This window comes from Oryctolagus cuniculus, chromosome 5 (genome assembly GCF_964237555.1).
Source record: "Oryctolagus cuniculus chromosome 5, mOryCun1.1, whole genome shotgun sequence".
NCBI classification, from domain to species: Eukaryota; Metazoa; Chordata; class Mammalia; order Lagomorpha; family Leporidae; genus Oryctolagus; species Oryctolagus cuniculus.
In genome coordinates, this window is record NC_091436.1 from 18,525,785 (window position 1) to 18,545,447 (window position 19,663).

The 19,663-nt window shown below is 50.9% G+C and overlaps 1 protein-coding gene across 6 annotated transcripts in view; it reads left to right on the forward strand.

Moving 5' to 3' along the window:
* Nucleotides 1–601: 601 nt before the first annotated feature.
* The window catches only part of ZC3H12D (zinc finger CCCH-type containing 12D), a 40,917-nt gene continuing 21,855 nt past the window's right edge, over nucleotides 602–19,663 (forward strand). The window contains exons 1-4 of one of the 6 annotated variants that reach the window (XM_070073458.1): nucleotides 602–1,471; nucleotides 6,383–6,583; nucleotides 10,572–10,686; nucleotides 15,283–15,657. In XM_070073458.1, the coding sequence (XP_069929559.1) occupies nucleotides 10,619–10,686; nucleotides 15,283–15,657 (443 nt within the window). In that variant the 5' untranslated portion in view covers nucleotides 602–1,471; nucleotides 6,383–6,583; nucleotides 10,572–10,618. Of the gene's footprint in view, nucleotides 1,472–4,013; nucleotides 6,584–6,682; nucleotides 10,687–15,282; nucleotides 15,658–19,663 lie in introns of those variants that run through there. The other 5 variants (XM_070073457.1, XM_051836824.2, XM_051836825.2 and 2 more) reach the window with 5 other exon arrangements.

Here is a 19,663-nt window from a genome sequence, read left to right on the forward strand (position 1 = left end):
GAGCTTTATTACCTCGGTCTCTATAGTTGTTAAAGATAATATCTCAGGTAGAACTTGGAAGGGGTGACATATGTAATTAAAATTTAATAAAGTAAACTTTAAGTATAGAAAAAATTTTTTAAAGATTTGTTTATTTATTTGAAAGGCTGAGTTACAGAGAACCAGAGGCAGAGGCAGAGGTGGAGAAAGAGAGGTATTCCTGCCCGTGTTTCACTGCCCAAATGGCCACAACAGCTGGATCTGGGCCAAACCGAAGCCAGGAACCAGGAGCTTCTTCTCGGTCTCCCTCGTGGGTGCAGGGTCCCAAGCACTTGGGCCATCCTCCACTGCTTTCCCAGGCCATAGCAGAGAGCTGGATCAGAAGAGGAATAGCTGGGACACAAACTGGCACCCATATGGGATGCTGGCACTGCAGGCGGCGGCTTTATCTGCTAAGCCATAGCACCAGGGCCAAGTGTAGAAATGGTTTAAATTGGGGCTGGCGCTGTGTTGTAGTAGGTTAAGTCTCTGCCTTCAGGGCCAGCATCCCACATGGGTGCCTGTTCTTGTCCTGGTTGCTCCTCTTCCAATCCATCCTGCTGATGACCTGGGAAAGCAAATGCTTGGGCCCCTACACCTGCTTGGGAGACCTGGAAGAAGCTGCTGGCTCCTGGCTTCAGATCTGCCCGGCTTTGGCCATTGTGGCCATTTGGGGTGTGAACCAGCAGATGGAAGACCTTTCTCTCTGTCTCTCCCTCTCTGTCTGTAACTCTACTTCTTAAATAAATAAATACATTTTTTAAATAAATGCTTTAAATTAGTTACTGGGCTAAGCCAATAACAACTGCAATGAGATTATTGGCTAAGCCAATAACAGTGACAATTTCCTCCCTTTCTCTCTGCTTGTTGAGAATAAACACACCCCACTGACGATGGGAGGGTTGTTTGGTTTGTTTCTGTCTCCCTCTGACAGTTTTTTTTTCCTCCCTCTGACAGTTTGTCAGTGTTTCCTGGGTATAGATTTCAGTATAACAAGTTCTAGTAATCGTGCCTTTTTTTTTTTTTAAAGATTTATTTGAAAGGCAGAGTTACAAAGGGCGGGGGGGAATTGAGATAGATAGAGAGAGAGAATCTTCTATCTACCGGTTCACTCCCCAGATGGCTGCAACAACAAAGGCTGGGCCAGGCCAAAGCCAGGAGTTTCATCCAGATCTCCCACATGGGTGCAGGGGCCCAAGTATTTGGGCCATCTTGTGCTCTCTTCCCAGATGCGTTAGTAGGGAGCTGTAGTCATTCCAACTTGTATTCACATAATAACAGCCATCTATTGAGCATTTACTATACTTACTATACGCTCTGTTCAAAGCACATTTCATGCATGCATTACTGTAATTCTCACGGTTTTCTTATGCAGTAGATAAGCTCGTTAGCCTCATTTTACCTGGGAGGAAACTGAACCACGGAGAGGATGGTTAATCTGCTCACGTTCACAGTAAGTAAGTAGCAGAGTAAGTCTGACTCAAGTTCATGACATCAAGCTACCTGTCATAATGAGCTTAGATTCTTTCTCAAGCCATTCACAAAATGAGTCCCAGGCCCCAATTAAAGACATAGTATAACAAGATAAAACATGGGGCAGGCGTTTGGCTTGATGGTTAAGATACCAGTAGCATTCCCACATCCCACACCAGGTTGCCTGGGTCTGGGACCCGGCTCTGGTTCCTGACTCCGTCTCCCTGCTAATGCGCGTTCCTGAAGGCAGCAGGTGATGGCTCAGGTCGTTGGGTCCTTGCCACTGAGTTCCTGGTTTCCAGCTTCAGTCTAGCCCAGCCCCAGTTGTAGGCATCTGGGGGTGAAACAGTGGATGGGAGCTCCTTCTATCTGTCTGCCTTTCTCTCAAACAGTAAAATGAATAAAAAGAGTTTATAACCTAGAGAAAATACTGGAAAATATCTTTGCAGCCTCTGGACTGGAAAGCAAGATATGAAAGGCACAAATTATACAGAAAAACCAATAGTTTTGACTAACACAAAAGTAAAGTATGAGAAGGCCCCCGAATATCATAAACACATCTAAAAGCCATGTTAGACTGGGACCAGATATTTATGACATATACAAAAAATCAGAGATTAGTATGAAGAACAAAAATGACTACAGGTTAACAAGGAAAAAGATTACACAGTCGGAAAATGGGCAGGGCCGGGAAGAAAGGCAAACGCAGTAAACGTACGGGAAGATCCTTAGTTCAACAGCAACCAGGGGCGCACAGATAAAAACTGTGACACACCTTTCTCACACATCAGCCTGGCAAAAACAAAGCATTTCACAGCCCAAATGCGGGCAGGATGTGGAGACACAGAACCCGCAGCCAGCACCGGTGGACAAGCCCCTGGAGAGCACGGAGTGTCCCTAAGGCTGCCAACCTGCCCCTGGCCATGCTGTCACTGCACAGAGCTGTACTGTTTCAGCTCATTGAGAAAACGGGTCACAGCCTGATCATGTATCCACTGACGCTGCAGAGAGAGGAGGCAGCCACGCTGGGGGGTTCCCAGCCTGGCCCATCCCGGGCTTCCTGGGCATCATGGCCAAGGCATCTTTTGGCGTCTCTGTGCCTTGCTGGGAGCGAGGCTCTGGGTCCATGCACTCCCATCCACCATCTGGGCACCCCTGGAGCTAGCTTCCTGAAGCACAGAACTCAGTCTCCCTGCAAGGGCCAGAGTGGGCAGAAGTAGCCTGAGGCAGATCGAGCGCCACATGCAAGCAGGGTGGAAGTGGGGAGTGGTCTGAGCTGCTACCTGCTCTCTCCTCAGGGCTCCAGTACCCTTAGGAGACATGTGGACGGCTGTCCGACCACCCCCACGAGACTGCCACCTCCTCATCTCTCCGAGGCAGAACCTAGTTGTCAGTCAGTGACATCCTAACTAAAATCCTTACTTCTGGCTTTGTTTCTTGTTCAAGTGAGCAATAGATATCTGAACATTGACTGATGTCCTGGCTTCTTAAGAGTCACGGCAGCTAAGTCTCCACATCAGATTCTGTAAGGGGACCGCATGGTGGTTCTTTATTTAATGGTGACAACTAATTTTTTTTTTGGTCCAAATAATGTCTAAAGGTTTTAAGACACAGAATTTTGGGGGCCTCCACTACATACTTATCTGATAGTTGAGAAGATTCCTTATGTTTTGTGTTATGTGCTCTTTCTAAAAACATTGTATTTACTTTATATTATTTATTTGAAAGAGAGGGAGGGAAGGAGAGAGAGAGAGAGAGAGAGAGAATTGATCTTCCATTCACTGGTTCACTTGCCAAATGCCTGCAACAGCCAGGACTGGGCCAAGCCAAAGCTGGGAAGGAGCCTGGAACTCAGTTCTGGTCTCCTTCATGGGAAGCAAGGATCCAAGCACTTGAGCCGCCACCTGCTGCCTCCCGGGGTGTGCAATAGCAGGAGGCTGGGATCTGGAGCAGAGCTGAACTTGACCCCAGGAGCTCTGATATGGGAGGCAGGAGACCCAAGTGGCAGCCTAACTGCTGCACCAAATGCCTGCCCTCCCTACCCTCCGTGTCTTTTTGGGGAATAGGTTGGTACTACCCACTGTGGCCCTGTCCTGTGTGAATGTGCTAGTCACCTGAGGCTGAGTGGCAGCTGGAACTCTCAAATTTCATGGCTCGGGCCCATCTTCTGTTAGGTGCACGGTGCATGGTGCTTGGCAGGTTACTCAGAGTTTCTACTTTGATTGGTTGCTGTCTCATGCTTTAAAAAAAATGTGCCTGAGTCATCTGGTGCTTGAAAAGGACCAACCAAGGGGTCCATTGCAATACGTGTCTTTAAGTTCTGTGGCTTTGTTGGGTTAGCCAACGGAGAATGGGAGCTCATTTTCCTGCAGGCGTGCCTTCCCTGAGCTGTGGTGTAAGGGTATACCCTCGGCTTTTTTTTTTTTTAAGATTATTTATTTATTTATTTATTTGAAAGAGTTACACAGAGAGAAGGAGAGGCAGAGAGAGAGAGAGAGAGAGAGAGAGGGAGAGGTCTTCCATCCGATGGTTCACTCTCCAATTGGCTGCAATTGTCGGAGTTGTGCTGATCCAAAGCCAGGAGCCAGGAGCTTCTTCCGGGTCTCCCACGTGGGTGCAGGGGGCCCAAGGACTTGGGCCATCTTCTACTGCATTCCCAGGCCACGGTAGAGAGCTGGGTTGAAAGTGGAGCAGTGGGTTCTCGAACCAGTGCCCATATGGGATGCCTGCACTGCAGGCAGTGGCTTTACCCACTATGCCACAGTGCTGGCCCCTACCCTTGGCTTTTGCTGGGGCTTCTAATCAACAATGGGCACTTGAACATCAACTTGGTATCTTCGGGACTTGAGCAGAAGACCTTTTCTCATGTTACTCAACATCAGGATTTAAGTTTCTCCAAAACTGAATACCAAGAGAATATTTAATACTCTTGAAAAACTTTGTATTTTTTGTTAGGAATTTGAGAAGCAACACGTGGTTGTATAAAAATCATGTTTTGTGGGGCTGGTGCTGCAGCCAAGCAGGTTAAGCCTCCACTTGTGACATCAGCATCCCATATCAGAGTGCTGGCTTGCGTCCTGGCTACTCCACTTCCAATCCGGCTCCCTGCTAATGTGCCTGCAAAAGCAGCAGGTAATGGCCCAAGTACGTAGGCACCTGCCACCCACGTGGGAGACCAGTTCTTGGCTCCTGGGTTTGGCCTGGCCTAACCTGGCTGCCGCGGCCATTTGGGAAGTGAACCAGCAGATCAAAGATGTCTTTCTCTGTAATCCTGACTTTCAAATAGATCAATCAATTTTTTAAAGCATATTTGGGGACCTAATACCTGGGTTTCGATCCCGATTCAACCTTACTGAACAAAGTTAGGCTGTGTAATCACCATTTTTCAACCGCAGTGACCTCATCCCAAAGTGGGAATAATTATCCCCATCTTATAGAGCTGTGGTGGGGAATATGAGAATTTGATGTAAAGTACCAGATATTTTGTAGATGCTAAATAAAGGTAGTTTTTATTAGAAAATGTTTTGTGCCAGAAAATTCAAGCTGGAATTAGGGTTCCAATGCAGCGGCTATTGCAATCTAGCTTTCTATTAGAATGTTATTTTTTCTTCTAATGATTTCACTTTGTACTTTTTTTTTTTAAAGTTCTATTTTATTTATTGGAAAGGGAGAGAGCTCAAGAGCAAGAGAAAAACTCCCATCTCCTGGTTCACTACCCAAATGCCTACAGCAGCTGGGGCTGGGCCAAGCCAAAGCTTGGAGCCAGAAACTCACTCCAGGCCTCCTACATTGGTAGCACACACCCAACCATCACCTGTCGCTTGAGCCATCACCTGTCGCTTCCCAGGTCCTCATTAGCAGGAAGCCAGAACTGGGAGCAGAGCCAGGTTAGCCTAGACACTCTGATACCGGATATGGGCATCTCAAGCAACATCTTAACTGTTGTGCCAAATGCCTTTCCCTGCGTTTTTGTTTCAATTATTCCATTCTACATGTGTTTTTAGAAAGATTTGTTTATTTATGAGAGAGCAAGAGAGAAATCTTCCATCGTTGGTTTACTCCCCAAATGGCTGCAACAGCCAAGGCTGGGCCAGGCTGAAGTCAGGAGCCAGGAACTCCACTGGGATAGGCAGGCAGGAACCCACCATGCGCGATCATCTGCTCCCTCCCGTGTGCATTAGCAGGAAGCTGGATCAGAAGTGGAGGATGAGGACTTGAACAGGCTGGGAGGTGGGCCGCTGATCCTGATGGTTGCTGATGAGCACCTCCAAGTTCAGGAAATACACACAGAGTTCTGGGTCTATTGCCTGTCTCTGCTGAATCTGTCAGTGAGATGGGCTGTCCAATGCTGTGGTCTGATGGGGCTCTGGCCCCACCACTTGCACTTGGCACAGTGAGGGAGAAGCAGCTGTCCACGCCCTGCAGGGCAGCCACAGGGCCACAGAATTCCTGAGCCTGAGCCCCCCGTCCAAAGGACTCCATGATTCACTTGGGACTCCCGCTTTTTGTGAAGGAAGGGATGCAGCCCTCCTTGCACACGGCCCCTTACCCAGAGTCCCCTGTGCTCCTTCTCTTGCCTGCTGCTCTTCCCTCCTGCATGCTGCGTCTTTGTTGGGTAGTGTGTGGTGCTTTCCTCCTCTAGCGGCACCTGGGATTCCGTGTTCTTCCAGCTGGAGGCAGGAGCTGGAATGAGAAACCAAAGTTCTCCCTCGCAGACTCTTAGGCCTTTTTTTCTCTTGGACTCTCCCGTGGCTAGCACACTGCCCTTGCAGAGTTCATTTTGCATGTGGTTGTTGAACTTGGAGTCGGTGACTCACGCTGGGGCGCACACTTCAAGTCCCCCTCCCTCACCGACTGCTTTCTTCCTTTCCTTTTTATTTAAAACCCCAAGCACAACCACCTTCGCAGATGAAGGTTCCTCTGGCGTGCAGGAAGTAGCGTGCTGGCATGAAGAGGCTCCCAGTGGTGGCGTGGTCCCTGATTCCAGGGACATCACGCTAGCCTTGGCCTCTTGCTGGTGGGAGTGTCAGAGTGAAAGCTGCAGGCAGCGGGGCCAGCGTCCACCGTGAAGACAGCGGGACACATCCTGCCGGTGAGTGCCAGTCGCGGGCAGGCTTCTGCCTGGGCTGCGAGGTGGGAGGGGAGGGGCAGGAGGCGGGAGACTGCCGGGGGGGGGGGGGGGGGGGTGCGGGAGGGAGAGCAGCCCTGGGAGCAGGACCGAGTGAGCAGCATCCTGAAATATCCGATTGCTCAAACCTGCAACTATTTTAAATGCTCAAGTTTAAAAAAAATTAATACTAATCAGGTGAGCGTCTTCAGTTTCCTTTAGGTGAAATCCTTGCTTATTTGAGCAAAACTGTATTTAATTTTCGGGCGGTTAATGTGAGATTAAGTAGAGGAAGTGCTTTGGTGCAAGTGAAACTGCCTGCTGCGGTCTCTGCACATGGTTACTCTTAGGAAATGAGAAGGAGTGGAACTGACTCTCCTGGTCTCCCAGACCAGATGTGGTTGGTTTGCGCGTGTCCGGCTGGAGGCTGAATGCGGGTCAGGGGCTTTGGGCATTATCTCTTGCAGAGGAGAGCTCTGTGGGCATCCAGAAGGCTGAAGAGGAAACTGGGCTAAATCTTAATCTGATGGCCCATTTTGGTGAATTCCCCGACCCATTAGAAACTTCAGCTTTGCCCTGTCTCCCAGCCCCCACCCAGGCTAGCTTCAGCTGAGCCCAGAGTGCCGACGCCTCACATGGCTAGGTCGGGAGGTAGGGTAGACTGCTCTGGAATAGGGGGCAGGCCTGCAATACTAATGTGTGCCCACTAACTCCCCCCGCCCCCGGCCAACCTCCCGGGATAACCTACAGCCATAGGAAAAGCCAGAGACAGGTTCGAGGAGGAAGCACGGCCAGTGTGCCAGAGCAGCTTTGCTGTCAGTCCGAGGGGGACGCCCCCCACTCGGGGTTTGCTCATGCACGCAGGAAAGGACCAGCACAAGGTGGGATCCACACAGCATGGGTGCTATGCAGCCTCCAAGGAAGCCATGAACCTGAAGGCCAACCTGCTGAGACAAGTCACTCAAGAAGGTGACTGATTTCACTCCCACGAGGCCCCTAGAGCCACCGCACAGGAATGAGACTTTGGAAAGTACAATGGTGCTTGCCAGGGGCCTGGGGATAGACGGGAAGGGCAGTTACTGTTGAATGGGCACCGAGTTTCAGTCTTGCAGAGTGAAGAGAGATCCGGAGGTGGATGGTGATGAGGGTTGTGCAGCCATGTGACTATACTTCATGCTACTAAATTGAACACGTAAAGGGGCTAAAATTGTAACTTCTATGTGACGTCTATTTTTCCACAAACATTTTTTAAAAATTACAAAGTCCCTTAAAAAAAAAAAAAAGACGCCAGACCAAACAAACAAATGCGATTCCTGTGGGCTGAAGTCTGTCTGTGACTTCCTCAAAGCGGAACTGACAACTCCACTGAGCGCCTCAAGCTCCCAGCCGCACCAGAGACTTCTGCGTGGGCTCCATCGGGAAGCCGGGGCAGGCCAGCCTTGTCCTCCTCAGGGTGCCCTGTGGAGCCGGGAATGTCACGTGGGAAGGGACTTGGGAGCAGGGGTCAGGGTTAAGTGTGTGGGTGGGGGCGGGAGCAGCGGGCGGCCGCTAGGGGGCGCCCTCAGGCCCGGGCACCGGGAGTGGCCGCCGTGGGCGCCTCGTCTCCCCAGGTAGGAGCTGTGGGATCCTCGGAGCCCCTCTTTCCGTCAGTTTCCTCAGCTGCAGCTTTTCCTTTCCCGTTTCTCCTTTCTTCTCCTCCTCGGGCTTCTCCTGTCAGAGGTCACAGGCCTTTGGCCGGGGGGGGCCCTCCGTCGGGATGGTCTAATTCTAGCGGAAAGGGGCGCTGGTCTGATCGCCCCTCCCTGGCCTTGGACCCCACCCTGGTGGCCTTGATGCCGAGGGGCCGTCGCAGAGTTCGCCTTTGGTTTGGGAGCCAACATCTTTGCAACCGACAGGTCATCAAAACGTTGGTGGGAAAGGCCAGTGCGGAACAAGCTCCGGCCACGTGACCGCGGACGCCGCAAGAGCTCACTGGACGGTGTGAAGGTTTTCACCGATTACGAACGGGATGGGCTGTTGGTGACTTCCAGTCAGGGGCTGAGGAGGAAAACCGAGATGAAGTTGTTCATACTTTCAGGTCTTAAAAATAGAAAGGAAAAAGCAGCAGCTGGCAGGGTGGCAGCGCGGAGATCTGACGTGACCCCGCGGCCCCTGGGGAGGCGGCTGAGCGCCCATTCCCGCCCCCGGCCTTGCCCGCCCCTTAGAGAACGTGTTTAAAGGAAACGAAGTTAATTTTGAAGTCTCAAGGGGGTAGAGATGCCCGTGCAGAAGGCGGATTCTTTCCGTGTTCATGATGTCTGAAACGGCGCCCCCGCCTCACACGGTGGAGCTTTCCTGGCGTGCGACGTGCTGGGTGGGCTCTGCGGAAAGCCACAGCGTGGCCGGGGGGCCCCTGGGGGCCACGTGCCCTGCCCCCACGCAGGTGGGAGCCCCAAGTCTTTTCATTCTGGAGCCTGGCACAGCCCTGTCCATGAACCAGTGGATGGAAAATCTGTCTCTATCACTCTGTAGGCCTGACTTTCAAATAAATAAATAAATCTTTCTGTCACACCACAGTGCCAGGTGACAAAAGGAACCCGGACTCTCCTCCCAGCTGCTGCTTTGTGACCAAAGAGAAGGCACCTGACCCATTTTTCCACTTCCGCAAGAGCAAGGCGCCTTCCTGAACACAACTACTTAAAAGGGCGGGTACTGGGTGCCTCCCTGCGCCTTCGTGTCCTCCCCTGTGAGGAGGTGTATCTGCCCTGTCTCCCCTCCAGGGACAGTGGGAAGTTCAAATAGGGATCCAAGGTGAAGGCAGTGTGCAGAGCATGAAGGCCCACGCAACCGCCCGCTTTGGTATTCCCGTCTTTTCTCTCACCCACCCCCCTGCCCAATTAAAATCAACACGGCACACACATAAAGAGGAAGGATGGAGTAGGAGTGAGGAGGAGGCCATTAGGACTGGGAAGGCTTCATGGAGGGTGTGCCAGGGGCTAGCCTGAGTGTGCGATGGGGCTAGCCTGTTGGAGGGAGCAGGTGTTCTAGGGCAGAGGAAAGAGCCTGAATGGTGTGAGGCCGTCTGCCAGGCAGGGTGAGTGTCCTCTTCCTCCATGGATTTCGGACCACAGCTGGACCCTAGGCCCCAGGGACAGCGACCCTGAGAGAGGACTGCTCACTGATCACAGAGAGGGGAAGCTGGACCAAGGTTATGTGGCCAAGAGGCTAGAGGGCAGCTTGGCCCAAGGGTGGGGGCCTTCCCGCTCCTGCTGGGGAGCTTTGCCATTTCCCCCGTGTAGGACAGAGGCACATGGGCGCTTTGGGGGAGATGTGGGAGTCTTCAGCCAGTGGACTGACCTGATTAGAGCTGTGGGGGTGTGTGTGGCAAGTGCATTGGAGGTGGGACATCATGGCGCCGAAAGGAGTCCATGGGTGGTGAGGCCACCCTTTTCTGGCCTGCGGAAGTCTGTGCTCTTCCTTCATTGTCCAGTTCTGTGAGGGTCTTTCTGGCCTTCCCTCGCCCTCAGAGGAAGAGAAGTCATTCCTCTCCTGTATTTTGAAAGTGCAGTTTTCTAATGGAATGTTTTGTACTTTTGTTTATGGTTCAGAGCTTGTTGCTTCCATTTTCCATCTGTTTTCCTGAACAGATGGTGCATGAGTTGAAACTGGATTGAGTATCATTTTGTTTTTACAGAGCTGGGACCCAGACCAGTGCTGATACCTCGTAGGTGATTCTCAAGGGTTTGTTCCGTGAAGGATCAGATGGACCAGGGCAGTGGGGTGCGAGTGCCCTGTGGACCGTGCCTATGGAAAATGGCCCAGGAAACAGGACTTGTGATCAGTGTATGTAGAAGTGAGGGGAAGAGAGGAGTGAAGGTGACTTTGAGATTTCTTCCTTGGACCTCAGGGGGCTGCCATTCAATGTGATTGGAAGCACAAGGAAAAAATATGCAAGGCAAGAAGTTAACCCTGTCTTTGGACATTTATTCAACAGGAGTGTGTCCAAACTCCTGAGATACATTGATTCTGAGGTGGATTGGAATGGCTGAGCGATTCACAGCGTTTCTGGAGGAATCGACAGATGACAATCCAGCATGTTCTAACAGAGGGTGTGTATGTGCCTAACCTGTGCATTCCGCTGAGTGACGTGTGAGCTGAATCTTCAAGTTGACTAAGCCAAAAAGAGCCTTCCCACAGGGGCAGCAGCACAGCAGTGAGAAGGTGCTGGAATGCTTAGGGAGCAGGGAGAGGATGGGTCCAGAGAAGGGGTCAGTGGGCCAGTGGTGGGTGGTGAGGTGGCTGGGTGCGGTCAGAGCTGCATCGTCAGGCAGCTCTCAGCCTGTTCAGGACCTTGCTGTCCTTCTTGTAGTCCACCAGGGAGCAGAGGGTATTTCTGAGCAGGGGGTGATGCGGACCGACTTGAAATAGGATGCTGGCTGCAAGCCACAGGGGCCTGAGGTGAGAGAGGCCACTCTGCCGCTGTGGGGTGAAGAGGCAGGACTGTGGCTCTGTGGGCAGCTGAGCAGTAGGGTGTGGGTCTGAGGGGGACAGGCTGAGTGGGGGAAAGACACTGGGGGGAAAAAAAAGGCACTGAGAAAGACAGAGGGAATGGTGATGTGTCTATAGGACCAGGTACATAAAAATAACTGTTGGGACAGTTGTGATTCAAGGAGAACCTTTTTTTGGTTTTAGAACCTTATACTCTTAAAAATTATTAAGAACCTCAGAGATTTTATTTATATAGCTTATATCTACTGATATGTGCTTTGTTATAAACTAAAAATACATTTATTTTTAAATAATAAACCAATTACATGAATATAAATGACATCTTTATAAAAATCAACTTTACTTTCCAAAACAAAACAATTTACTAAGAAGACTAGCACTGAATTAGAGTTTTGCAAATTAATGTTAATAGAGGATAGCTGGATTTTTCTTTAAAATATTTATTTATTTATTTATTTGAAAGGCAGAGTTACAGAGAGGCAGAGGTAGAGAGAGAGAGAGAAAGAGGTCTTCCAGCTGCTGGTTCACTCCCCTCATGGCCACAACAGCTGTAGTTGTGCTGTTCTGAAGCCAGGAGCCAAGAGCTTCTTCCGGGTCTCCTACGCAGGTGCAGGAGTCCAAGGACTTGGACCGTCTTCTGTTTTCCCAGGACATAGCAGAGAGCTGGATCAGAAGTGGAACAGCCAGGACTTGAACCAGTGCCCGTATGGGATGCCGGAACTACAGGCGGCGGCTTTACCTGCTATGCCACAGCGCCGGCCCCTGATAGCTGGATTCTTACATCTGTTTCTGCATTCAAATTATTGAAATGCCATGACATGAAGTTTCTAGAATAATTCTCTTATGTACTTGTGAGAGGATGAGAAGTGGCATAAGCAAATTAAATCTTACTATTGTTATTATTTTATTTTATTTTTGACAGGCAGAGTTAGACTGAGAGAGAGAGAGAGAGAGAAAGGCCTTCCTTCCGTTGGTTCACCCCCCAAATGGCCGCCACGGCCAGTGCGCTGTGCCGATCCGAAGCCAGGAGCCAGGCACTTCCTCCTGGTCTCCCATGCAGGTACAGGACCCAAGCACTTGGGCCATCCTCCACTGCCTTCCTGGGCCACAGCAGAGAGCTGGACTGGAAGAGGAGCAACCGGGACAGAATCCGGCGCCCCGACCGGGACTAGAACCCGGGGTGCTGGCGCAACAGGTGGAGGATTAGCCAAGTGAGCTGCGGTGCTGGCCCAAATCTTAGTATTATTAAGAACCATTGGAAATAGAGATTTAGAAAATGTTGAGTGACAATGTTCTGAGTCCTTGTAGCACTTTATTTAAGTGGCTTGCCTGGTATTTATCTCATGGATTTGTAACTTGTGTGCCTAGTACTGCAGACATGCAGCTTGGGCCCCTTGGAATATAGTGGCTGATCCTAACATTGAAGAAGTGAGCAGAGAGGAGAGAGCTGTAAAGATGTAGCAAGAGAATCAGGCCAAGTGACGTAACCTGAGAGAGTCCCATAAAGGGTTATCCTTAGAGCAGGTGTTTAGCCTTGGAGTACTTTGGTTCTATTCCCGGTGCTGGCCCTCGACCTTGGGAGGCAGAAGGCAAAGCAATTAGGTCCTTGCCACCAATATGGGAGACCTGCATGGAGTTCCCAGCTTCTGGTTTAATTCTGGCCCAACCTTTGTTATTTGGGCGTTTGCGGAGTGAACCAGAGGATGGAAGTTCTCTCTGTGCTCTCTCTCTCTCTCTCTCTCTCTCAAATGAATTTTAAAAAAGAATCCAGTATTAAAGGAAATGTTTCATTCTCATAAAAAAACAAAGGAAAGAAAAAGTGGTCGGGAAGTTGTATAAGGCAAAGAAGTGCAGACGCTGTCGGACGTGGAACGTGGAAGGTGCGGGTGACTTGGGGGCAGTGGGCAGTGTCAGTGGTCAGCGGTGGTTCCTGCTGTCAGCAGGCCAAGGTGGAGTGGGAGGTGAGCCAGAGGGGCTGCAGCATATGCCTCTCTCTGTGTGGCATGCTGGTCAGCTCCTGCACTCTTGGGGGACACTGTAAGAGAAAGCCAGAGAAGGAACCTGGTAGAGAGGTGTGAGTGCAGCGAATGGTCAGATAGGGATGGAGTGGAAGGTGATGAACCTGTGACCCTGAGAAAAGGGGGGGGGGACAGATGTGCGAGAATGTCCACAGGGCAGGATTTGTAACAGCAGAAAGTGGAACACTACCTACAGTCCACTGTTTGGCACGTGGTTTAACACCAGAGAGCTCCATCCGTCCATCCACAAATAGGATTGAGATTCAACTGTGCCAGGCTCCGTACTAAATTCTGAGGATATAGAGGGTAAATTGATATGTAAAATTCCCCAGATGCACTTTTTATTTATTTATTTGAGTGAGAGAGTTGTCTCTCCTATGTTTCACTCCCCGAATGCCCACAATGTCTAGGGCTGGCCAGGCTGAAGTCAGGAACTGGAACTCAGCCAAAGTCTCCCACATGCCTGGCAGAAACCCACCTGCATCTGGTGTCTCCCAGGGTGCACACTGGTAGAAAGCTGGAACTGAGACTGGAGCTGCGACTCCAACCCAGGTACTCTGATATGGGATGCAGCCCTCCCAAACAGTGCTTCAACCATCCGGCCAGGTACCTCCCTCCCCCCCCCCCGCCAAATGCATTTTCTGAGTAAGAAAATCAAGTTGCTGGGTAATATGTGTAGTATGACACTACTGATGTAAAGCAAAACAACCCTGAAACAATATTTGTGTGTATCTATGAGATATGCAAGTAAGTCATAGGGAAGTGCTAAGAGGCTGCGAACAGCAGGGGAGGCAAGTGGAGCTGGGGATCCATGCAAGATTTCTTTTTATACTTCTGCCTTGTTCGAATTGTTCACGATTATGTCTATATTTTAAAATGATTTTGAAAGATGTAGATCTTTGAGGGTAGAAAAGAGGGAGGCGGGGCCTGTGCTGTAGAGTAGCTGGGAAAGCCGCCTCCTGCAGTGCTGTTGTCCCGTATGGGCTCCAGTTTGAGTCCTGTCTGCTCCACTTCCAATCCAGCTCTCTGTTTATTGCCTGGGAAAGCAGTAGAAGATGGCCCAAGTCCTTGGGCCCCTGCACCCATGTGGGAGACCCAGAAGAAGCTCCTGACTCCTGGCTTTGGATTGACCCAGCTCCAGCCATTGTGGCCATTTGGGGAGTGAACCAGCACATGGAAGACTTTCTCTCTTTCTCTCTCTCTCTCTCTCTCCCTCTGCTTCTCTGTAACCTTCCTTTCAAATAAATAAATAAATAATTTTTTTAAAGAGGTCTGGTCTTTCCTGAGATTTCTTGTTGGCTTGGTCATCGCCTTTCTTTTGGGACTGTGTGGTAGGCTACAGCCCCCTTCTTTCCCTGCCATCCACAGTTGTAAGCCAAGCAATGATGCCAGGATGGGAAGGGTCAGATTTGCATTAGGACCTTCTATTTTCCAGGGTCAGTGTGGTTTGAATTAACTGGCAGGGCAATCTGTGCCAGCGCACAGAGCTGAATTTGGAAACCCTGCCTTCCTGGGAGTAGAATTGGCCAGGGGGCATTCCCCCGTATGACTCAAGGGGCCTGTGTTAGTATGCCTGGGCTGCCATAAGGAAGTACATGGATGGTTGCACACTTCTGGAGGCTGGAGGTCAAGGTGTTGGCATGGTTGATTACTTCTGAGGCCTCTCTCCTGGGCTCGTCGCTGGCTGCCCATCTCTGCTTATTGATGTTATCATCCTCTGTGTGTCTGTGTCCAAATTTCCTCCTCCTCCAAGGACACTGGTCCTATCGGATTGGGACCACTCTACTGACCTCATTTGAAAGGCCTCCTCTCCAAATTAGTCACACTGTTAGGTACTGGGGCTTAGGGCATCAGGTAAACACCATTCAGCCCGTTACAGAGCCTCGGAAGCATTTCTGGGGCCTGTCCGGGTTGCTGGGTGCCCTGCTCAGCCCTTGCCACCCTGGTATCTGGCGGGTGTTCCCTGTGGGGATGTGGTGTGGGGCGAAAGCCCCAGTGAGTGCAAAAGTAGTGTGATTGCACCTGCAGCTCCCCACCCACACCGAGACTGAAAATCCCCAAGGGGCCCAGACTGACATGATTTCCTGATAGATACGACTGGGAGGGTGGGAGGACACATGGCACCGCCCTCAGGAACCCGTGCCCAGAAGATACCTGATGGATGCTTTTTCTCTTTAGTGCATGCCTGCGGGGCCCCACGAGGAAGAAGCTGGGGGCAGGACCCCCTCCAGGTGCCGGCTGGCTTAGCATGGAGCGCCCAAGCAAGATGGAGTTCTTCCAGAAGCTGGGCTACAGCCAGGAGGACGTGGCCAGGGTGCTGAGCAAGCTGGGTGATGGCGCTCTGGTCAACGACGTGCTGCAGGAGCTGATCCGGACGGGCAGCCGCCCTGGGGCCCAGGAGAGCCAGTCCGCGCCCCTGCTTGTCCCCCGGGGCTCCTGTGGGGCCCCAGACTCTGCTCAGTGGGGCCCGGGGCCAGCTCCAGAAGAGAACTGTGGAGACCCCGCCAGTTCCCTGCGTCCCATCGTGATTGATGGCAGCAACGTGGCGATGAGGTAGCTTTCCTTCAACCCGTGGTTGGGAGTGGCGGGGAGGGAGTGTGTGTTCTCAGGAAGCCAGAGAACTGTCCCTCTTCTCTGTGTTTGGTCCAAAGAGCTTTGGGACCGGTGGATGGGGTTTGGAGTCTCTGTTCTGGCTCTTCGTAGCTGAATGGTCATAAGCCAGCCCCTTAACCTCTTTGAGCCTCATTTTCTCCGTGGGTGATGTTGGGCTAGAACTTCCCTAGAGGGTGGATGTTTGGAGCAGCATGGGACCTGCCACAGAGTAGGTGTCCAGCGCGTGGGTGCTGTTCTTACATTAATCCAGTCTTCTTCTGGGAGAGCAGGGCTTGGCAGATGTGGCTGCTTGTCTGGAGCGTGGCCCTACCAGCTGCGTGACTGCCAAAGCCGTGTAATACTTGTTTCTTGAGGCCAACAGAGTCTCTTCTACTCCCCTCTGGGTCATGAGAATCCGATGGGAAGATGTACTTGGTTGCATTGGTTGCCGAGGAGGTGGGGTTGCGGTTTTCTTGCTCAGTTTGAGATGTGTTTGTGGTCTCCTAAGCTGCCGATACAACTGTGTGAATACTCGTGTCTTGGGATCTTCATGTGTCCTGGGACTGTGAGCACCGTGCCTGCATGGTTATCCTTCCTGGCTTGGCTAAGCTCTGCTGTGCCAGCCTCTGCAGCTGCCCCACACTCCCTGCTGGGTCAGGAGGGGTGTGGCTCGGACAAGTGCATCGTTCTCCCACTTGGCTTAGTTACCGCTGGGCAAAGGGCAGAGCCATAGGAAATTGTTCACTCACAGCTTTAACTGTATGTGCTTCCTTTTTCTAAAGCTGAATTGGGAATCCAGTCAAGCAGTTCTTGGCAGCGTTGAAGGTGTCAACAGTGCATCCGGGAGTTTTCCCTGGGGTTTGGGCTCACTCTGAATTTGGCATTGTGTAGGCACAAGTTTGAAGTGGTTCACCCAAGATGACCCAACCTTGGGGGCTGTCCCTACATGCTCTGTGTGCTGTGTACTCAGAGTGTTTGTTCAATTTTTAGTTTATCATTTATTTGCAAGGCAGATTCACACACACACACACACACACATACACACAGATCTGCCACGGGTGGGTTCACTCCTCAAATGCCTACAAGAGCTAGAGTTGGGCCAGGACAAAAATAGGAACCAGGAACTCTACCTGGATCTCCAACATGGGTGGCAAGGGCCCAAGTACTTGAGCCATCATCTGCTGCCTCCCAAGGTGTACAATAGCAGGGAGCTGGATTGGAAGTGCAGCTGGGACCCCAACTCAGGCACTAGGATATGATATGCTTTGCCACAACACCAGCACACTCAATTTAATTTGAAAGGCAGAGAGAGGCAGAAAGAGACAGGGAGAGGCACAGAGAGGTTACAGAGATGATAGAAATCTTCCATCTACCGGTTCACTCCCTAAATGCCCACAATGAAAGGGCTGGGCCAGGCTGAAGCTGGGGGCCTGAAACTCAGTCCAGGTGTCCCACATGGGCAGGAAGTATCCAATTACTTGAGCCAACACCTGCTGCCTCCCACTATGTATATTAGCAAGAAGCTGGAGTTGGGAGCAGAGCAGGGACTTGAATGGAGGCACTGCAGTAGAATCGGGCAGTCTGAGAATGGTGTCTTAACCACTGCGCCAAATGCCTGGCCCTGCTTGCTCAATTTTTAACCATCAATGGATCCTCCTCTTCCCTTGGGACTTAGGAGCTTGGTTCACAGGATCATCATTACAGCCTCGCCCGTGTTCCCTGGAGGCACTAGATGGGTGAGTTCATAATCTCTTGCTCGAGTTAAGAGCTTTGGAAACTTCAAGGGACTTTCAAGAAGCTATAAGGTTCTCAGAGTCCTGGAAAGTCTGACAGAGGTGTGGAAGGGAACCTAGCTTTGCTGTGCTCTGGATAAAGCACCTCTCCAGGCTTCAATAGAAAGTGGGCTTTGAGTGTGAGACGATTATCACCTAAAACAACTCCCCAGCCCCGACATTACATGAGTCTGAGGTTAGAAATCGAAACAGAAGAATGGGTGCGGGGTAAAAAGCCTTCTTTAGGGCCTCCAGGAAAGTGTCAGGGCTCTCTTTGGGGTCCAGAGAGTTTAGGAATTATTAGGACAGAGTGGCCTGCAGAAGTTTTCTTTTGATGACAGCCTCTGTTACTGGTTGGAATTCAAACATAAACCACATCCTCTGTTTTCACATGACTGTCATATGTTCTGAGTAAGCCCATTTAGCCTCACCTCCTACACCCTTACCTCCCCCCCATTGTAATCATTTTAATCCATTCATGCTCAATCTGGGGGGTTCCAAGTGGAAGTCACCACTGAGACTTACTATGAAGAAGGAATGTGTCAGTGCATAAACACTTTCATCCACTTGTACCAACATAACACAACTCTCCAGAACACATCTATCTGTGTGTCGATATTTGCATGCACTGACATACACAAATGTACATATGTCTGGACACACACACTTTCCCCCTGCTCTTCGTGTCCCAGTAGGAAAAATGGACAGATTGCACAGTTTGTTCCTTTCCAAGACAGGTTCTGGGAGAGAGTAGGATTCAAGGTTGGGCTCCATCCCCTGCCCCTTCTCCTACAGTGCCCTCTGCTGTGTCCTCCCATGGGTGCTTGAACAGCCCCTGGTCCCTCCAGGTTTGTGTGATCCTCAGTGAGGAAGAGAGACCCAAGTGGCGCTCACCCTTTACAGGGAATGTGTGGTCTAAACTCAGAATTACTACCCATAACCTCAACATCCATTAACCTCAGAAACATGGTTCCTGGACGCTCTCCTCACCGAGGGTTTGCAGTTTGCAGGCGCTGTTCTTGGTTTTGAAGGGGATAACTGCCGGGCCCTGGAGGGCTGGGGAGGAGCTTGAAGAGTGGTTGGGACACGCCTCCTTCCTAGCCTCATTGGATGAGATGGGCGTCTCCTGTTGTTGGCAGCCGTATCCTCCAGGGAGTGCGGTGCCCTGTGCCTCTGTTCCTTGGGGCCCCGTGGTAGCCTGTGCCTTTGTCTTTGGGAAGTCCTGTTTTAGTGAACCCTTGCAGACCAGCAAGGCCAATTGCCGCTCAGGACTTAAAACACAGGTGTATTCTCTTCTAGGTCTGGCAGCCAGCAGTCTGACCCAGGTCTCCTGGGCTCAAATCAGGGCGTCAGCAGAACTCACTCATTTCTGGAATCTGGAGGGGAGATCTGTTTTCTCATCTTCAGATTCTAGAAGCCTTCCTCTTTCTTTCTCTCATAGCTCCGCCCATCTGCCAAGCCAGTAATGGCCCAAAATGACAGACACAGTATGGCCTGTGTGCATCCATGTGTGTGATGTGTGTGTTTTCTGGGGGGGGGGGGGAGCTGTAACTTTCAACAGACACTTAAGGGGTCTATGATCCCTAAATTGTTAGGAACCACTGTTGTAGAATGAGAAATTATAGATAATGTCATCTTCGCAGCCAGGAATTTCTTTTTCCTCTCCCTCTTGGGAGGCAGCTAGCCACTGTCCGGTTAGCACAGGGAACGTTAGAGTGGCCTATCAAGTCTTATATCTGACCCTCTCAGTTGCACAATAAGGGCCATGATGGACTTGGCCAAAGTTCATACTGCCTGGAGCCAGACCTTGACCTCTGTTGGTGTATTTCCTGATCATGCCACCACCTATAGATGTTTCTGTGGCCTTCTTTCCCCTGTGCTGCACAATGTTTTTTTTTTTTTTTTTTTTTTTTTTTTTTTTTAAGATTTATTTGTTTGAAAGTCAGAGATGCACAGAGAGAGGAGAGGCAGAGGCAGAGGCAGAGGCAGAGAGAGAGGTCTTCCATCCGCTGGTTCACTCCCCAGTTGGCTGCAATGGCCGGAGCTGTGCCGATCTGAAGCCAGGAGCCAGGAGCTTCTCTGGGTCTCCCACATGAGTGCAGGGGCCCAAGGACTTGGGCCATCTTCCACTGCTTTCCCAGGCCATAGCAGAGAGCTGGATAGGAAGTGGAGCAGCCAGGACATGAACCGGCGCC